Source organism: Bombina bombina, chromosome 5 (assembly GCF_027579735.1).
Source record: "Bombina bombina isolate aBomBom1 chromosome 5, aBomBom1.pri, whole genome shotgun sequence".
NCBI lineage: Eukaryota > Metazoa > Chordata > Amphibia > Anura > Bombinatoridae > Bombina > Bombina bombina.
Genome location: NC_069503.1, coordinates 436,467,439 through 436,486,102, shown reverse-complemented (window position 1 = coordinate 436,486,102; position 18,664 = coordinate 436,467,439). Strand labels below are relative to the sequence as shown.

At 41.2% G+C, this 18,664-nt stretch overlaps 1 protein-coding gene across 4 annotated transcripts in view; it reads left to right on the top strand.

Annotated features, from left to right (window-relative positions):
- Positions 1-18,664, top strand: part of DNAJC13 (DnaJ heat shock protein family (Hsp40) member C13) — a 709,325-nt gene that overhangs the window by 371,093 nt on the left and 319,568 nt on the right. For all 4 annotated transcript variants that reach the window (XR_008402530.1, XM_053714290.1, XM_053714292.1 and 1 more), the window contains exon 16: positions 10,090-10,146. Coding sequence is in view for 3 of the 4 variants with exons in the window: in XM_053714290.1 (XP_053570265.1) it covers positions 10,090-10,146 (57 nt within the window). In the remaining variant the exon portion in view is untranslated. The remainder of the gene's footprint in view (positions 1-10,089; positions 10,147-18,664) is intronic.

The window sequence follows — 18,664 nt, the reverse complement described above, 5'->3', positions numbered from 1 at the left end:
CCCAGTCATTCTCTTTGCCGTTGTACAGGCAACATCTCCACGGAGATGGCTTAGAGTTTTTTAGTGTTTAACTGTAGTTTTTATTATTCAATCAAGAGTTTGTTATTTTAAAATAGTGCTGGTATGTACTATTTACTCTGAAACAGAAAAGAGATGAAGATTTCTGTTTGTAAGAGGAAAATGATTTTAGCAACCGTTACTAAAATCGATGGATGTTTCCACACAGGACTGTTGAGAGGAATTAACTTCAGTTGGGGGAACAGTGAGCAGACTTTTGCTGCTTGAGGTATGACACATTCTAACAAGACGATGTAATGCTGGAAGCTGTCATTTTCCCTATGGGATCCGGTAAGCCATTTTTATTACAGAAAGAAAAAAAGGGCTTCACAAGGGCTTTTTAAGACTGTAGACATTTTCTGGGCTAAATCGATTTATATATAAACATATTTTATACTCCATAGCCTTGAGGAATTATTTTAATCTTGGGAATTTTGTAAAATAACCGGCAGGCATTGTATTGGACACCTTATTCTCTAGGGGCTTTCCCTAATCATAGGCAGAGTCTCATTTTCGCGCCTGTATTGCGCACTTGTTTTTGAGAAGCATGACATGCAGATGCATGTGTGAGGAGCTCTGATACATAAAAAAGACTTTCTGAAGGCGTCATTTGGTATCGTATTCCCCTTTGGGCTTGGTTGGGTCTCAGCAAAGCAGATACCAGGGACTGTAAAGGGGTTAAATATAAAAACGGCTCCGGTTCCGTTATTTTAAGGGTTAAAGCTTCCAAATTTGGTGTGCAATACTTTTAAGGCTTTAAGACACTGTGGTGAAATTTTGGTGAATTTTGAACAATTCCTTCATACTTTTTCGCAATTGCAGTAATAAAGTGTGTTCAGTTTAAAATTTAAAGTGACAGTAACGGTTTATTTTAAAACGTTTTTTGTTTTTGCCTGTTTAACATGTCTGAACTACCAGATAGACTGTGTTCTGAATGTGGGGAAGCCAAGGTTCCTTCTCATTTAAATAGATGTGATTTATGTGACACAAAATTTAGAGAAAATGATGCCCAAGATGATTCCTCAAGTGAGGGGAGTAAGCATGGTACTGCATCATCCCCTCCTTCGTCTACACCAGTCTTGCCCACACAGGAGGCCCCTAGTACATCTAGCGCGCCAATACTCCTTACTATGCAACAATTAACGGCTGTAATGGATAATTCTATCAAAAACATTTTAGCCAAAATGCCCACTTATCAGCGAAAGCGCGACTGCTCTGTTTTAGAAAATACTGAAGAGCATGAGGACGCTGATGATATTGGTTCTGAAGGGCCCCTACACCAGTCTGAGGGGGCCAGGGAGGTTTTGTCTGAGGGAGAAATTTCAGATTCAGGGAAAATTTCTCAACAAGCTGAACCTGATGTGATTACATTTAAATTTAAATTGGAACATCTCCGCGCTCTGCTTAAGGAGGTGTTATCCACTCTGGATGATTGTGAGAATTTGGTCATTCCAGAGAAACTATGTAAAATGGACAAGTTCCTAGAGGTCCCGGGGCCCCCCGAAGCTTTTCCTATACCCAAGCAGGTGGCGGACATTGTAAATAAAGAATGGGAAAGGCCCGGTATACCTTTCGTCCCTCCCCCCATATTTAAAAAATTGTTTCCTATGGTCGACCCCAGAAAGGACTTATGGCAGACAGTCCCCAAGGTCGAGGGGGCGGTTTCTACTCTAAACAAACGCACCACTATACCCATAGAAGATAGTTGTGCTTTCAAAGATCCTATGGATAAAAAATTAGAAGGTTTGCTTAAAAAGATGTTTGTTCAGCAAGGTTACCTTCTACAACCAATTTCATGCATTGTTCCTGTCACTACAGCCGCGTGTTTCTGGTTCGATGAGCTAGAAAAGGCGCTCAATAATAATTCTTCTTCTTATGAGGAGATTATGGACAGAATTCGTGCTCTCAAATTGGCTAATTCTTTCACCCTAGACGCCACTTTGCAATTGGCTAGGTTAGCGGCGAAAAATTCTGGTTTTGCTATTGTGGCGCGCAGAGCGCTTTGGTTAAAATCTTGGTCAGCGGATGCGTCTTCCAAGAACAAATTGCTTAACATTCCTTTCAAGGGGAAAACGCTGTTTGGCCCTGACTTGAAAGAAATTATCTCTGATATCACTGGGGGCAAGGGCCACGCCCTTCCTCAGGATAGGTCTTTCAAGGCCAAAAATAAACCTAATTTTCGTCCCTTTCGCAGAAACGGACCAGCCCCAAGTGCTACGTCCTCTAAGCAAGAGGGTAATACTTCTCAAGCCAAGCTAGCCTGGAGACCAATGCAAGGCTGGAACAAAGGAAAGCAAGCCAAGAAACCTGCCACTGCTACCAAGACAGCATGAGATGTTGGCCCCCGATCCGGGACCGGATCTGGTGGGGGGCAGACTCTCTCTCTTCGCTCAGGCGTGGGCAAGAGATGTTCTGGATCCTTGGGCACTAGAAATAGTCTCCCAAGGTTATCTTCTGGAATTCAAGGGGCTTCCCCCAAGGGGGAGGTTCCACAGGTCTCAATTGTCTTCAGACCACATAAAAAAACAGGCATTCTTACATTGTGTAGAAGACCTGTTAAAAATGGGAGTGATTCATCCTGTTCCATTAGGAGAACAAGGGATGGGGTTCTACTCCAATCTGTTCGTAGTTCCCAAAAAAGAGGGAACATTCAGACCAATCTTAGATCTCAAGATCCTAAACAAGTTTCTCAAGGTTCCATCGTTCAAAATGGAAACCATTCGAACAATTCTTCCTTCCATCCAGGAAGGTCAATTCATGACCACGGTGGATTTAAAGGATGCGTATCTACATATTCCTATCCACAAGGAACATCATCGGTTCCTAAGGTTCGCATTCCTGGACAAGCATTACCAGTTTGTGGCACTTCCGTTCGGATTAGCCACTGCTCCAAGGATTTTCACAAAGGTACTAGGGTCCCTTCTAGCGGTGCTAAGACCAAGGGGCATTGCAGTAGTACCTTACTTGGACGACATTCTGATTCAAGCGTCGTCCCTTCCTCAAGCAAAGGCTCACACGGACATTGTCCTGGCCTTTCTCAGATCTCACGGGTGGAAAGTGAACGTAGAAAAAAGTTCTCTATCTCCGTCAACAAGGGTTCCCTTCTTGGGCACAATAATAGACTCCTTAGAAATGAGGATTTTTCTGACAGAGGCCAGAAAATCAAAACTTCTAAACTCTTGTCAAATACTTCATTCTGTTCCTCTTCCTTCCATAGCGCAGTGCATGGAAGTAATAGGTTTGATGGTAGCGGCAATGGACATAGTTCCTTTTGCGCGCATTCATCTAAGACCATTACAACTGTGCATGCTCAGTCAGTGGAATGGGGACTATACAGACTTGTCTCCGACGATACAAGTAAATCAGAGAACCAGAGATTCACTCCGTTGGTGGCTGTCCCTGGACAACCTGTCACAGGGGATGAGCTTCCGCAGACCAGAGTGGGTCATTGTCACGACCGACGCCAGTCTGGTGGGCTGGGGCGCGGTCTGGGGACCCCTGAAAGCTCAGGGTCTTTGGTCTCGGGAAGAATCTCTTCTACCGATAAATATTCTGGAACTGAGAGCGATACTCAATGCTCTCAAGGCTTGGCCTCAGCTAGCAAAGGCCAAGTTCATACGGTTTCAATCAGACAACATGACGACTGTTGCGTACATCAACCATCAGGGGGGAACAAGGAGTTCCCTGGCGATGGAAGAAGTGACCAAAATCATTCAATGGGCGGAGACTCACTCCTGCCACTTGTCTGCAATCCACATCCCAGGAGTGGAAAATTGGGAAGCGGATTTTCTGAGTCGTCAGACATTTCATCCGGGGGAGTGGGAACTCCATCCGGAAATCTTTGCCCAAATTACTCAATTGTGGGGCATTCCAGACATGGATCTGATGGCCTCTCGTCAGAACTTCAAAGTTCCTTGCTACGGGTCCAGATCCAGGGATCCCAAGGCGACTCTAGTAGATGCACTAGTAGCACCTTGGACCTTCAAACTAGCTTATGTATTCCCGCCGTTTCCTCTCATTCCCAGGCTGGTAGCCAGGATCAATCAGGAGAGAGCATCGGTGATCTTGATAGCTCCTGCGTGGCCACGCAGGACTTGGTATGCAGACCTGGTCAATATGTCATCGGCTCCACCATGGAAGCTACCTTTGAGACGGGACCTTCTTGTTCAAGGTCCGTTCGAACATCCGAATCTGGTCTCACTCCAACTGACTGCTTGGAGATTGAACGCTTGATCTTATCAAAGCGAGGGTTCTCAGATTCTGTCATTGATACTCTTGTTCAGGCTAGAAAGCCTGTAACTAGAAAAATTTACCACAAAATATGGAAAAAATATATCTGTTGGTGTGAATCTAAAGGATTCCCTTGGGACAAGGTAAAAATTCCTAAGATTCTATCCTTTCTTCAAGAAGGTTTGGAGAAAGGATTATCTGCTAGTTCCTTGAAGGGACAGATTTCTGCCTTGTCTGTGTTACTTCACAAAAAGCTGGCAGCTGTGCCAGATGTTCAAGCCTTTGTTCAGGCTCTGGTTAGAATCAAGCCTGTTTACAAACCTTTGACTCCTCCTTGGAGTCTCAATTTAGTTCTTTCAGTTCTTCAGGGGGTTCCGTTTGAACCCTTACATTCCGTTGATATTAAGTTATTATCTTGGAAAGTTTTGTTTTTGGTTGCAATTTCTTCTGCTAGAAGAGTTTCAGAATTATCTGCTCTGCAGTGTTCTCCTCCTTATCTGGTGTTCCATGCAGATAAGGTGGTTTTACGTACTAAACCTGGTTTTCTTCCGAAAGTTGTTTCTAACAAAAACATTAACCAGGAGATAGTCGTGCCTTCTTTGTGTCTGAATCCAGTTTCAAAGAAGGAACGTTTGTTGCACAATTTGGATGTTGTTCGTGCTCTAAAATTCTATTTAGATGCTACAAAGGATTTTAGACAAACATCTTCCTTGTTTGTTGTTTATTCTGGTAAAAGGAGAGGTCAAAAAGCAACTTCTACCTCTCTCTCTTTTTGGATTAAAAGCATCATCAGATTGGCTTATGAGACTGCCGGACGGCAGCCTCCTGAAAGAATCACAGCTCATTCCACTAGGGCTGTGGCTTCCACATGGGCCTTCAAGAACGAGGCTTCTGTTGATCAGATATGTAAGGCAGCGACTTGGTCTTCACTGCACACTTTTACTAAATTTTACAAGTTTGATACTTTTGCTTCTTCTGAGGCTATTTTTGGGAGAAAGGTTTTGCAAGCCGTGGTGCCTTCCATCTAGGTGACCTGATTTGCTCCCTCCCTTCATCCGTGTCCTAAAGCTTTGGTATTGGTTCCCACAAGTAAGGATGACGCCGTGGACCGGACACACCTATGTTGGAGAAAACAGAATTTATGTTTACCTGATAAATTACTTTCTCCAACGGTGTGTCCGGTCCACGGCCCGCCCTGGTTTTTTTAATCAGGTCTGATAATTTATTTTCTTTAACTACAGTCACCACGGTATCATATGGTTTCTCCTATGCAAATATTCCTCCTTTACGTCGGTCGAATGACTGGGGAAGGCGGAGCCTAGGAGGGATCATGTGACCAGCTTTGCTGGGCTCTTTGCCATTTCCTGTTGGGGAAGAGAATATCCCACAAGTAAGGATGACGCCGTGGACCGGACACACCGTTGGAGAAAGTAATTTATCAGGTAAACATAAATTCTGTTATTATTCTTTATAAAGAGTAAACAAGTAAAGTTCTAGAAAGTTCAAGATTGTGATTTTTATTATTGATAAGAAAATCCATTGAAAGACTCAGCGAGAGATGTAGCACATGAGGAAGGGTGTGTAAGGAAGATTAGTCTGTCAGAGGCGTTAGTGATGTATTACAGTAGGACAAGCTGTATCTTGGGAGACTAGTGTGATGAAGTTGCAGTACTCAAGGCTGGAAATGAGGCATAAATAGAATTAAAGCTGCGTGAAAAAATAATGATTTTTAGAAATAATTGTTATGGTATAGAGGGGAATTGGGAAGCAACTAAATGTGATAAGCACATTAAAGTACTAGATCTAAGATACCCCAAGGCAATGGGTATTACAAGGTTGAATCAATTATGTTATCAACAGCAATCAATATTCAAGGAGGTGGGATAGTGGATGAAGGAAGATGGTTTGAAAGAAAACATGGAGGAGGAGAGATGAGGTACTGGTTTAATAGAGAGAGAGCAAGGAATATGAGACGTTTTGGTGAAGAGCTTGTCCTCATGCTAGTTATACTGCAGCCTACAGATGAAGGCTCCTAGGTATGATACTGTATGTACACTGAAGTGAGATGAAGAGCTAGGACTGAGCCTTATAGAACCCCTACAGAGAGTGGGGTAGAGGATGTGCCAGAGAAGCATACGCTGAAGGTATGGTTAGTGCCTTACATGAAACTTAGGCATGATGGAATAGAGAGAGGAGGGTGGTAATTGGAGGGGAAGCTAAAAATGGATTTTTATTAATATGTGGATGATGGGCGAGTGCCTGTTTTAATATGTGTGGCAGGATTGATGTAGATGAAAGACAGGCCAGCAGTTTGAGGGCGTAGGATAATGGGGACAGGTTGATAAATGATTGATAACAGAGCAGATGCCTCAGCTTCTGTGGAAGAAGAAAGGAGCAAAGTTTGTGTTTGTTGGTGAGGCTAGTTTGATGGAAGTCAGTTTGGGTTAATTTTGAAGGGATTAGTGAAGTATTGTACTGAAGCAGGATTTATGGATGTTTTGGGTGGCCAGTCAAAGAAAAGTATTTCAAGAGATGTCTTCTTTCATTGATTAGTATGATTAAGATGACGCTGTACATGAACCGTAACTGCTCTGGTACAGATGCAAGGAACACCATGTGTTTTTTTTCTTTTTCTTTTCTTTTTTTTTAACAAAAGATGCAGCTTTGTATCCTATAGTTTTCTTGAATAATCCCTAGGAACAATACACTACACGTTTTAAGTATCATAACCGTCTTAATCTGTGCAACAAACTGCAGGATGTAGATACTCTCATTGCTGCTTTTTATCTTTTCTTTTTTTTTTTTTTTTTTTATTCTAAGAAGACATCTTCGTTTTATTTAGTTCTCCTAAGCACAATAGTGTCCAAACTTCTGATTTTTCATTCTTTGTTTCAAAAACTTTTAAGTATGAATTGTGATTTTGCACCAAATATTATAGACATTCAAAACAACAGTTTTAAATGCTTTTTTCTAATACTGATCTTTTGCAACTACTTTAATTAAATGATGCTAGAGAGTAATATTCAAAATGTGTAGTAATATACTAAGGGCAAGATTTATTAATCTGCAGGTGGATAGGATTTACAAGTTGCAAACCTGTCCGCGCTTGATCACAAGTTTTGGGGCAGAAAACACTCATGCAGTGCGGCCCCCCTACCCTCACATGTGACAGTAGAGCTTGTCAATCACTCAGGTCTAATGTGGGTGATTTTCACCCACTAACGTAAGTTTGGCCGAGTGTATGACGCTGTTACTTACATTTCAGTTGCAGTCTCAAATGAGCGAGCCTGTAACCGATCGGGGCATTCGCCTCATCATAAATCTTGCCCTAAGAATGCTTATAACTGACCATAAGGGATATTTTCCCATCTCTGAGTATGGACAGTATTGTGCAGAGGCAACAGACAGTCACATGGTATGTTGCAGTGATAATTTCTTCTTATTATTATTATCGGTTATTTGTAGAGCGCCAACAGATTCCGCAGCGCTAATTATGTTATATTATTTGGAGTAATTCTGGTTCCTGTTGCATGCCTCTGCTGTGTATTAGGCAGTTTTATTGGCTGTGTTAATTTGCATCCTCATGTGACCTTGTAAGGTGCGTTAGGATTAATGTCCTGCTTAGTTTCTGAGCATTAAGTTGTAGATTAAGATAAATTGTAATCCGCACGGTGGGGCGTTCGCTGTTACCCAAGTTTGATGAATCTTTTAACACAGGTCATGGATTCTCAACTTGATTGCCACCAGTATGTATGATACAGAATCACAAACAGCCTCTGATGAATACTGCTATTAAACGGACATAAATGTTTTATATATGATTCCTATATATCGCCTACATACAAAATACATTTAAAACTGTTTGCTTTCTAATAATTTGCAAAACTAGTTCATAACCCTGATAATTTCTTTCTTTTCTTCCTTAATTGTGGCCTATTATGGCTAGCGGTTCACTGTTCTAAGCAATAAAATTGTGCAAAACACTTGGGCTATAAAAGAGCATTTCAGCCTCACTAGGATGCAAGCTCAATACATTAGCAAAACTAATATATATATATATAATAGAGGCGTGAACAGAAACACTACTGGATTTAGCAGTTACAGAGACAAACTCGTCTAAAGCTACCTTATGTTACCAGGGAGTGCTATAGCTATGTGTAAGGGTTTCTCTCATCATATTTTTCCTTATTTCTTTTTTTACATTTGAGAATTTGCACAAGTGCACAAGCTTTACTTTACTAGCTATTGTTGGGTACCCCCAAAATATAATAAACATGTCCTGAGAGTGCAAATTGATATTACTACTTTTTTTTTTGCATACTCAGTGATACCTTTGAAGGGTACCACTGCCACAATTTTGACATTTTTGCACTGTGACTTAAGAGGTGTGTATATTTAGACAATATTACAGTAAATATGTCACCCTTAAATGTGGACTGTCACACCAAAGGGTGTCCCAACACCACAGCTAATAATCACTAGCTTAGATGCTGAGTGTTAGCTTAATTTTTTTTTCATAAGGGATATATCTTTATATAATTAAAAATATAAAAATAGATACCAGGCACCCATTTTATAGCTCTGTATTTTTAATGTTAATTATGTTTTATATTTTATGTAAAAAAAAGATGCCTTTTTGTACCCTATTTGAAGTCATTTCTTAAAGGGATATAAAAAATGTTTTGCATAGTGATTGCTACCTACCTATGTGTATGAAAGTACCAAGAATCTGAACATTTTACTTTTGTACTCAAAGTGTAAATACCAAGGTTCACCCTGCCTAATTAAAGGGACATTAAACAAGTTGGGATAGAGACAAAATATAATATGTACTTTAATTACTTTACCTGCAAATTTATACTGCAGTGCCTTGCCATTAGCCCATTCTTTTAAGTTTACGAATTGTACAGTTCTAACTCCCCCCCCCCCCCCAACACACACACACATTTCCTTCTATGGCTGTATCTATATCTACTGTTTGGTAGAATGCAAAAGTGCACAGTGATTATCTGCTAGAACATGTCTAGAAGCTGTGTACTCAGTTGAAATGCAATGCCTGTGTCTAAACACTAATGAGGGGGGTGGAGCAGCCTACCCCAGACAGCATGCTATGTAATTCATTTTGCTTATTTTTGAAAATTATTTTAAAATACTTGCCAGCAATTTTTTTTTTTTTTAATGTTTTTACTTAATTATCCCTTTTAGGATATGCACAGATCTCAACATGTTTTATGTCAATTTAAAGACCTATAAAACCCAAAATTTGTATTTCATGATTCCGATTGAGTATTCAATTCGAAAAACACCTTTCCAATTTACTTCTATGATCAAATTTGTTTTATTCTCTTGGTATCCTTTCTGGACACCCTCAGACAATTCCGCACTCAGATATTGTATAATTATTAGACCCTCCCATCACAGTGACAGCTCCCATCACAGTGACAGCAACCCTCTACCCAGTATAACAAACCGTCATCCATACATTTACAGTACAATACATTTAAATATCGTACACATAGGGTGCATGTAGCATTGTATGATGATCCAATAAGTGTATTACATTCAGCATATTTGTATATACAAGTACTGTAACAACCCCTAAACCATGGTGTCTAAAGTAAAAACCTATTAACCCTCCAGTTTTGAAATCTTTATACTGTGTTTCCTTTTAGGAAGAGGGAGCACATGGCAGTTAGTCTAAGAGAGAGAAGGGGAGTGTTAAGATAAAATCATAGCTGTATGTTAAATTACTGCTGATTAATCTGTTTAACGGTATCATTTTCTCCCACCATATTATTTCAGCATCCCTCCATGGCTATTGTGAAGGGTGCAGGCTTAGTAATGAAGGCTATAATAGAGGTAAGTGTAATTTGTCAGTTTGAAGTAAAAGTTTCATCATTTTCAAAATGCCAGTGTGGTGTTGATCTTTGTTTTGTAGCAGCTGTGAATATCTATATTTAACCAAGTGATTCATTAGCTTACAGTAATAAAAAGAAGGGAGAATGTCAGTATTTAAATTGTGATATCCGTTATATGGACAATCATGTTTTAAAGTCCATTTGGAATTAAAGAATAATTACATGGCATCTACAGGCATACCTCATTTTATTTTTTACAAATTGAAGGTTTGTGGCAACCATGTGTCGAGCAAGACTATCGGCGCCATTTTTCCAACATATACACACACCACCTGCAAAAAGATCAGATAATGGTTAGCATTTTTTATCAATAAAGTATTTTTTAATCAAGGTATGTACATTGATTTTTTTAGACATAATGCTGTTACACACTTAATAGACTACAGTATAGTGTAAATATGAACTTTTATATGCACTGGGGGACAAAAAATGAGTGTGACTCACTTTATTGCTATATTCGCTTTATTGCGGTGGTCAGGAACCAAAGCCGCAAAATATTCGAGGTACGCCTGTACTGATTTATATGTCCTGTCTGTTTTCTTAAGGGGACACTGTACTCAAAACGTATGTGTGATAGCAGGATCTAAACCGTATACTGTTATGCTGGGTTAAATTATAGGGACAGTCAATACATAATTTTGATTACTTATTGTATTCATATTTTATTAGTAGCCGGAAATGGTCATCAAGCTCCGCCCACCTATTGTGTGTATATTTTGGTATGTTAAGTTTCTCCAATAATGATCGACTTGTGAATAAGTTTTCCTACTTGCATACGCTGATTTCTGCATGTGCAATTTGAAATAGCCATCTAAAAAATATTAAAGTGCACTGCTAAACTGTCATGCAAGAAAACATCTAACTGGAAAAGAAGAAAGGTGTTGGTGAGGCTTGGTGGCCATTTCTTCTGTTATGTGTGATCAGTCCACGGGTCATCATTACTTCTGGGATATAACTCCTCCCCAACAGGAAATGCAAGAGGATTCACCCAGCAGAGCTGCATATAGCTCCTCCCCTCTACGTCAGTCCCAGTCATTCTCTTGCACCCAACGACTAGATAGGATGTGTGAGAGGACTATGGTGATTATACTTAGTTTTTATGACTTCAATCAAAAGTTTGTTATTTTACAATAGCACCGGAGCGTGTTATTACTTCTCTGGCAGAGTTTGAAGAAGAATCTACCAGAGTTTTTTACTATGATTTTAACCGGAGTAGTTAAGATCATATTGCTGTTCTCGGCCATCTGAGGGAGGTAAAAGCTTCAGATCAGGGGACAGCGGGCAGATGAATCTGCATTGAGGTATGTAGCAGTTTTTATTTTCTGAATGGAATTGATGAGAAAATCCTGCCATACCGTTATAATGACATGTATGTATACACTTCAGTATTCTGGGGATGGTATTTCACCGGAACTACTCTGTTAAAGGTCACTAATCCTTTTAATAAGTATTTATCATGTTAAACGTTTTTGCTGGAATGTAGAATCGTTTACATTGCTGAGGTACTGAGTGAATAAATATTTGGGCATTATTTTCCACTTGGCAGTTGTTTGCTTTTAATTGTGACAGTTTCGTTTCTCTTCACTGCTGTGTATGAGAGGGAGGGGCCGTTTTTGGCACTCTTTGCTACGCATCAAAAATTTCCAGTCAGCTACTCTTATATTTCCTGCATGATCCGGTTCATCTCTGACAGATCTCAGGGGTCTTCAAACTTCTTTGGAGGGAGGTATATTCTCTCAGCAGAGCTGTGAGAATTTTATATTGACTGTGAATAAAAACGTTGCTCTGTAATTTTTATGTCAAATTTAATTATTGTTATTTTACTAATGGGAACAAACCTTTGCTAAAAGTTGTGTTGTTTTAAAGTTTGATGCTATAACTGTTTTTCAGTTCATTATCTCAACTGTCATTTAATCGTTTAGTACCTCCTTGAGGCACAGTACGTTTTTGCTAAAAAAGATTATAACCAGGTTGCAAGTTATTGCTAGTGTGTTAAACATGTCTGACTCAGAGGAAGATATCTGTGTCATTTGTTCCAATGCCAAGGTGGAGCCCAATAGAAATTTATGTACTAACTGTATTGATGCTACTTTAAATAAAAGTCAATCTGTACAATGTGAACAAATTTCACCAAACTGCGAGGGGAGAGTTATGCCGACTAACTCGCCTCACGCGGCAGTACCTGCATCTCCCGCCCGGGAGGTGCGTGATATTATGGCGCCTAGTACATCTGGGCGGCCATTACAGATAACATTACATGATATGGCTACTGTTATGACTGAAGTTTTGTCTAAATTACCAGAACTAAGAGGCAAGCGTGATCACTCTGGGGTGAGAACAGAGTGCGCTGACAATACTAGGGCCATGTCTGATACTGCGTCACAGCTTGCAGAGCATGAGGACGGAGAGCTTCATTCTGTGGGTGACGGTTCTGATCCAAACAGATTGGATTCAGATATTTCAAATTTTAAATTTAAATTGGAGAACCTCCGTGTATTACTAGGGGAGGTCTTAGCAGCTCTCAATGATTGTAACACCGTTGCAATACCAGAGAAACTGTGTAGGTTGGATAAATACTTTGCGGTACCGGCGAGTACTGACGTTTTTCCTATACCTAAGAGATTAACTGAAATTGTTACTAAGGAGTGGGATAGACCCGGTGTGCCGTTCTCACCCCCTCCAATATTTAGAAAGATGTTTCCAATAGACGCCACCACTCGGGACTTATGGCAAACGGTCCCTAAGGTGGAGGGAGCAGTTTCTACTTTAGCTAAGCGTACCACTATCCCGGTGGAGGATAGCTGTGCTTTTTCAGATCCAATGGATAAAAAATTAGAGGGTTACCTTAAGAAAATGTTTGTTCAACAAGGTTTTATATTGCAACCCCTTGCATGTATCGCGCCGATTACGGCTGCGGCAGCATTTTGGATTGAGTCTCTGGAAGAGAACCTTAGTTCATCTACGCTAGACGACATTATGGACAGGCTTAGAGTCCTTAAACTAGCTAATTCATTCATTTCGGAGGCCGTAGTACATTTAACCAAACTTACGGCTAAGAACTCAGGATTCGCCATACAGGCACGTAGGGCGCTGTGGCTAAAATCCTGGTCAGCTGATGTTACTTCTAAGTCCAAATTACTTAATATACCTTTCAAGGGGCAGTCTTTATTTGGGCCCGGTTTGAAAGAAATTATCGCTGACATTACAGGAGGTAAGGGCCACGCCCTACCTCAAGACAAAGCCAAAGCTAAGGCTAGACAGTCTAATTTTCGTCCCTTTCGGAATTTCAAAACAGGAGCAGCATCAACCTCCACTGCACCAAAACAGGAAGGAGCTGTTGCTCGTTACAGGCAAGGCTGGAAGCCTAACCAGTCCTGGAACAAGGGCAAACAGGCCAGGAAACCTGCTGCTGCCCCAAAGACAGCATGAACCGAGAGCCCCCGATCCGGGACCGGATCTAGTGGGGGGCAGACTTTCTCTCTTCGCCCAGGCCTGGGCAAGAGATGTTCAGGATCCCTGGGCGCTAGAGATCATATCTCAGGGATACCTTCTAGACTTCAAATTATCTCCCCCAAGAGGGAGATTTCATCTGTCAAGGTTGTCAACAAACCAGATAAAGAAAGAAGCGTTTCTACGCTGTGTACAAGATCTGTTATTAATGGGAGTGATCCATCCGGTTCCGCGGTCGGAACAAGGACAAGGGTTCTACTCAAACCTGTTTGTGGTTCCCAAAAAAGAGGGAACTTTCAGGCCAATCTTAGATTTAAAGATTCTAAACAAATTCCTAAGAGTTCCATCGTTCAAAATGGAAACTATTCGGACAATCTTACCCATGATCCAAAAGGGTCAGTACATGACCACAGTGGATTTAAAAGATGCTTACCTTCACATACCGATTCACAAAGATCATCACCGGTACCTACGGTTTGCCTTCCTAGACAGGCACTACCAGTTTGTAGCTCTTCCATTCGGATTGGCTACGGCCCCAAGAATCTTCACAAAGGTTCTGGGTGCCCTTCTGGCGGTACTAAGACCGCGAGGGATTTCGGTAGCTCCGTACCTAGACGACATTCTAATACAAGCTTCAAGCTTTCAAACTGCCAAGTCTCATACAGAGTTAGTTCTGGCATTTCTAAGGTCGCATGGATGGAAAGTGAACGAAAAGAAGAGTTCTCTTTTTCCTCTCACAAGGGTTCCATTCTTGGGGACTCTTATAGATTCTGTAGAAATGAAGATTTACCTGACAGAAGACAGGTTAACAAAGCTTCAAGATGCATGCCGTGTCCTTCATTCCATTCAACACCCGTCAGTAGCTCAATGCATGGAGGTGATCGGCTTAATGGTAGCGGCAATGGACATAGTACCTTTTGCACGCCTACACCTCAGACCGCTGCAATTGTGCATGCTAAGTCAGTGGAATGGGGATTACTCAGATTTGTCCCCTACTCTGAATCTGAATCAAGAGACCAGAAATTCTCTTCTATGGTGGCTTTATCGGCCACACCTGTCCAGGGGGATGCCATTCAGCAGGCCAGACTGGACAATTGTAACAACAGACGCCAGTCTACTAGGTTGGGGCGCTGTCTGGAATTCTCTGAAGGCTCAGGGATTATGGAATCAGGAGGAGAGTCTCCTTCCAATAAACATTCTGGAATTGAGAGCAGTTCTCAATGCCCTTCTGGCTTGGCCCCAATTAACAACTCGGGGGTTCATCAGGTTTCAGTCGGACAATATCACGACTGTAGCTTACATCAACCATCAGGGAGGGACAAGAAGCTCCCTAGCAATGATGGAAGTATCAAAGATAATTCGCTGGGCAGAGTCTCACTCTTGCCACCTGTCAGCAATCCACATCCCGGGAGTGGAGAACTGGGAGGCGGATTTCTTGAGTCGCCAGACTTTTCATCCGGGAGAGTGGGAACTTCATCCGGAGGTCTTTGCCCAAATACTTCGACGTTGGGGCAAACCAGAGATAGATCTCATGGCGTCTCGCCAGAACGCCAAACTTCCTCACTACGGGTCCAGATCCAGGGATCCGGGAGCGGTTCTGATAGATGCTTTGACAGCACCTTGGAACTTCGGGATGGCTTATGTGTTTCCACCCTTCCCGCTGCTTCCTCGATTGATTGCCAAAATCAAACAGGAGAGAGCATCAGTGATTCTAATAGCGCCTGCATGGCCACGCAGGACTTGGTATGCAGATCTAGTGGACATGTCATCCTGTCCGCCTTGGTCTCTACCTCTAAGACAGGACCTTCTGATACAGGGTCCATTCAAACATCAAAATCTAACTTCTCTGAAACTGACTGCTTGGAAATTGAACGCTTGATTTTATCAAAACGTGGTTTTTCTGAGTCGGTTATTGATACCCTGATACAGGCTAGGAAGCCTGTTACCAGAAAGATTTACCATAAAATATGGCGTAAATACCTATACTGGTGCGAATCCAAACGTTACTCCTGGAGTAAGGTTAGGATCCCTAGAATATTGTCCTTTCTACAAGAAGGTTTAGAAAAGGGTTTATCAGCTAGTTCATTAAAGGGACAGATTTCAGCTCTGTCCATCTTGTTACACAGGCGTCTGTCAGAAAATCCAGACGTCCAGGCTTTTTGTCAGGCTTTAGCTAGGATCAAGCCTGTGTTTAAAGCTGTTGCTCCGCCATGGAGTTTAAACTTAGTTCTTAACGTTTTACAGGGTGTTCCGTTTGAACCCCTTCATTCCATTGATATAAAATTGTTATCTTGGAAAGTTCTCTTTTTAATGGCTATTTCCTCGGCTCGAAGAGTCTCTGAGTTATCAGCATTACATTGGGATTCTCCTTATCTGATTTTTCACTCAGACAAGGTAGTTCTGCGTACTAAACCTGGGTTCTTACCTAAGGTAGTCACTAACAGGAATATCAATCAAGAGATTGTTGTTCCATCCTTGTGTCCAAATCCTTCTTCAAAGAAGGAACGTCTTCTACACAATCTGGATGTAGTTCGTGCCCTCAAGTTCTACTTGCAGGCAACTAAAGATTTTCGCCAAACTTCTTCCCTGTTTGTCGTTTATTCTGGACAGAGGAGAGGTCAAAAAGCTTCTGCTACCTCTCTCTCTTTCTGGCTTCGTAGCATAATACGTTTAGCCTATGAGACTGCTGGACAGCAGCCTCCTGAAAGAATTACAGCTCACTCCACTAGAGCTGTGGCTTCCACTTGGGCCTTTAAGAATGAGGCCTCTGTTGAACAGATTTGCAAGGCTGCAACTTGGTCTTCGCTTCATACTTTTTCCAAATTTTACAAATTTGACACTTTTGCTTCTTCGGAGGCTATTTTTGGGAGAAAGGTTCTTCAGGCAGTGGTTCCTTCTGTATAATGAGCCTGCCTATCCCTCCCGTCATCCGTGTACTTTTGCTTTGGTATTGGTATCCCAGAAGTAATGATGACCCGTGGACTGATCACACATAACAGAAGAAAACATAATTTATGCTTACCTGATAAATTCCTTTCTTCTGTTGTGTGATCAGTCCACGGCCCGCCCTGTTTTTAAGGCAGGTAAATATCTTTTAAATTATACTCCAGTCACCACTTCACCCTTGGTTACTCCTTTCTCGTTGATTCTTGGTCGAATGACTGGGACTGACGTAGAGGGGAGGAGCTATATGCAGCTCTGCTGGGTGAATCCTCTTGCATTTCCTGTTGGGGAGGAGTTATATCCCAGAAGTAATGATGACCCGTGGACTGATCACACAACAGAAGAAAGGAATTTATCAGGTAAGCATAAATTATGTTTTTCAGCTGCTAACAAACAATAATCATTTAAAAGTTTCATGTACTTCTTACAAGCTTATAGTGAAACCTGTTGCAAGATGCTTGTCTGGTATGTAACCGTAAGTAATAAAGTATTGGATCTAGACTGTCCCTTCAAATAAGGTTTTACTTATATAGGGCTAGATCATGAGTGGCAAGCTAAACTAAGTTAATCGCAGCTGTTTGCGCGTGTCGGGTTTTTCGCTTGTATTACAAGTTGAAAGTAAACGTGATCGTTTGAGTGCAATTGAAGTTAACACGTGTCTGGTTAGCTCGACCTCAGAGCTCTGGTTAACTGTTTTGCGAAACAAAAAAGTCTCACAAAACACATCAAAAATATGTTGGAGTACAGTTACACTCATAATAACACCATCTAATAATAATTCGTAAAAAAATTGCACAAAAAAGTTATAAAGGCTCAAAGATATGAGGTCTCAGGTGTTAGAGAAAAAAAAGCAGACAAAGGGCTTTAACATAGAGATGCTTACATATACATGTTAAAGATGTATATATGAGTGTGTGTGTGTATGTGTATATATATATATATATATATATATATATATATATATATATATATATATATATATATATTAGGGCTGGGCGATATGGGGAAAAATAAATTTCTTTCATGTAAATGGCAAGAGTCCATGAGCTAGTGACGTATGGGATATACATTCCTACCAGGAGGGGGCAAAGTTTCCCAAACCTCAAAATGCCTATAAATACACCTCCCACCACACACATACTTCAGTTTTTACAAACTTTGCCTCCTGTGGAGGTGGTGAAGTAAGTTTGTGCTTAGTTTCTTTCATGTAATTAACAAGAGTCCATGAGCTAGTGACGTATGGGATATACATTCCTACCAGGAGGGGCAAAGTTTCCCAAACCTTAAAATGCCTATAAATACACCCCTCACCACACCCACAAATCAGTTTTACAAACTTTGCCTCCAAGGGAGGTGGTGAAGTAAGTTTGTGCTAGATTCTACGTTGATATGCGCTCCGCAGCAAGTTGGAGCCCGGTTTTCCTCTCAGCGTGCAGTGAATGTCAGAGGGATGTGAGGAGAGTATTGCCTATTGAATGCAGTGATCTCCTTCTACGGGGTCTATTTCATAAGGTTCTCTGTTATCGGTCGTAGAGATTCATCTCTTACCTCCCTTTTCAGATCGACGATATACTCTTATATCTACCATTTCCTCTACTGATTCTCGTTTCAGTACTGGTTTGGCTTTCTACAAACATGTAGATGAGTGTCCTGGGGTAAGTAAGTCTTATTTTCTGTGACACTCTAAGCTATGGTTGGGCACTTTATTTATAAAGTTCTAAATATATGTATTCAAACATTTATTTGCCTTGACTCAGAATGTTCAACTTTCCTTATTTCCAGACAGTCAGTTTCATATTTGGGATTATGCTTTAAATTATCATATTTTTTCTTACCTCAAAAATTTGACTTTTTTCCCTGTGGGCTGTTAGGCTCGCGGGGGCTGAAAATGCTTCATTTTATTGCGTCATTTTTTGGCGCGGACTTTTTTGGCGCAAAAATTCTTTTCCGTTTCCGGCGTCATACGTGTCGCCGGAAGTTGCGTCATTTTTTGACGTTATTTTGCGCCAAAAATTTCGGCGTTCCGGATGTGGCGTCATTTTTGGCGCCAAAAGCATTTAGGCGCC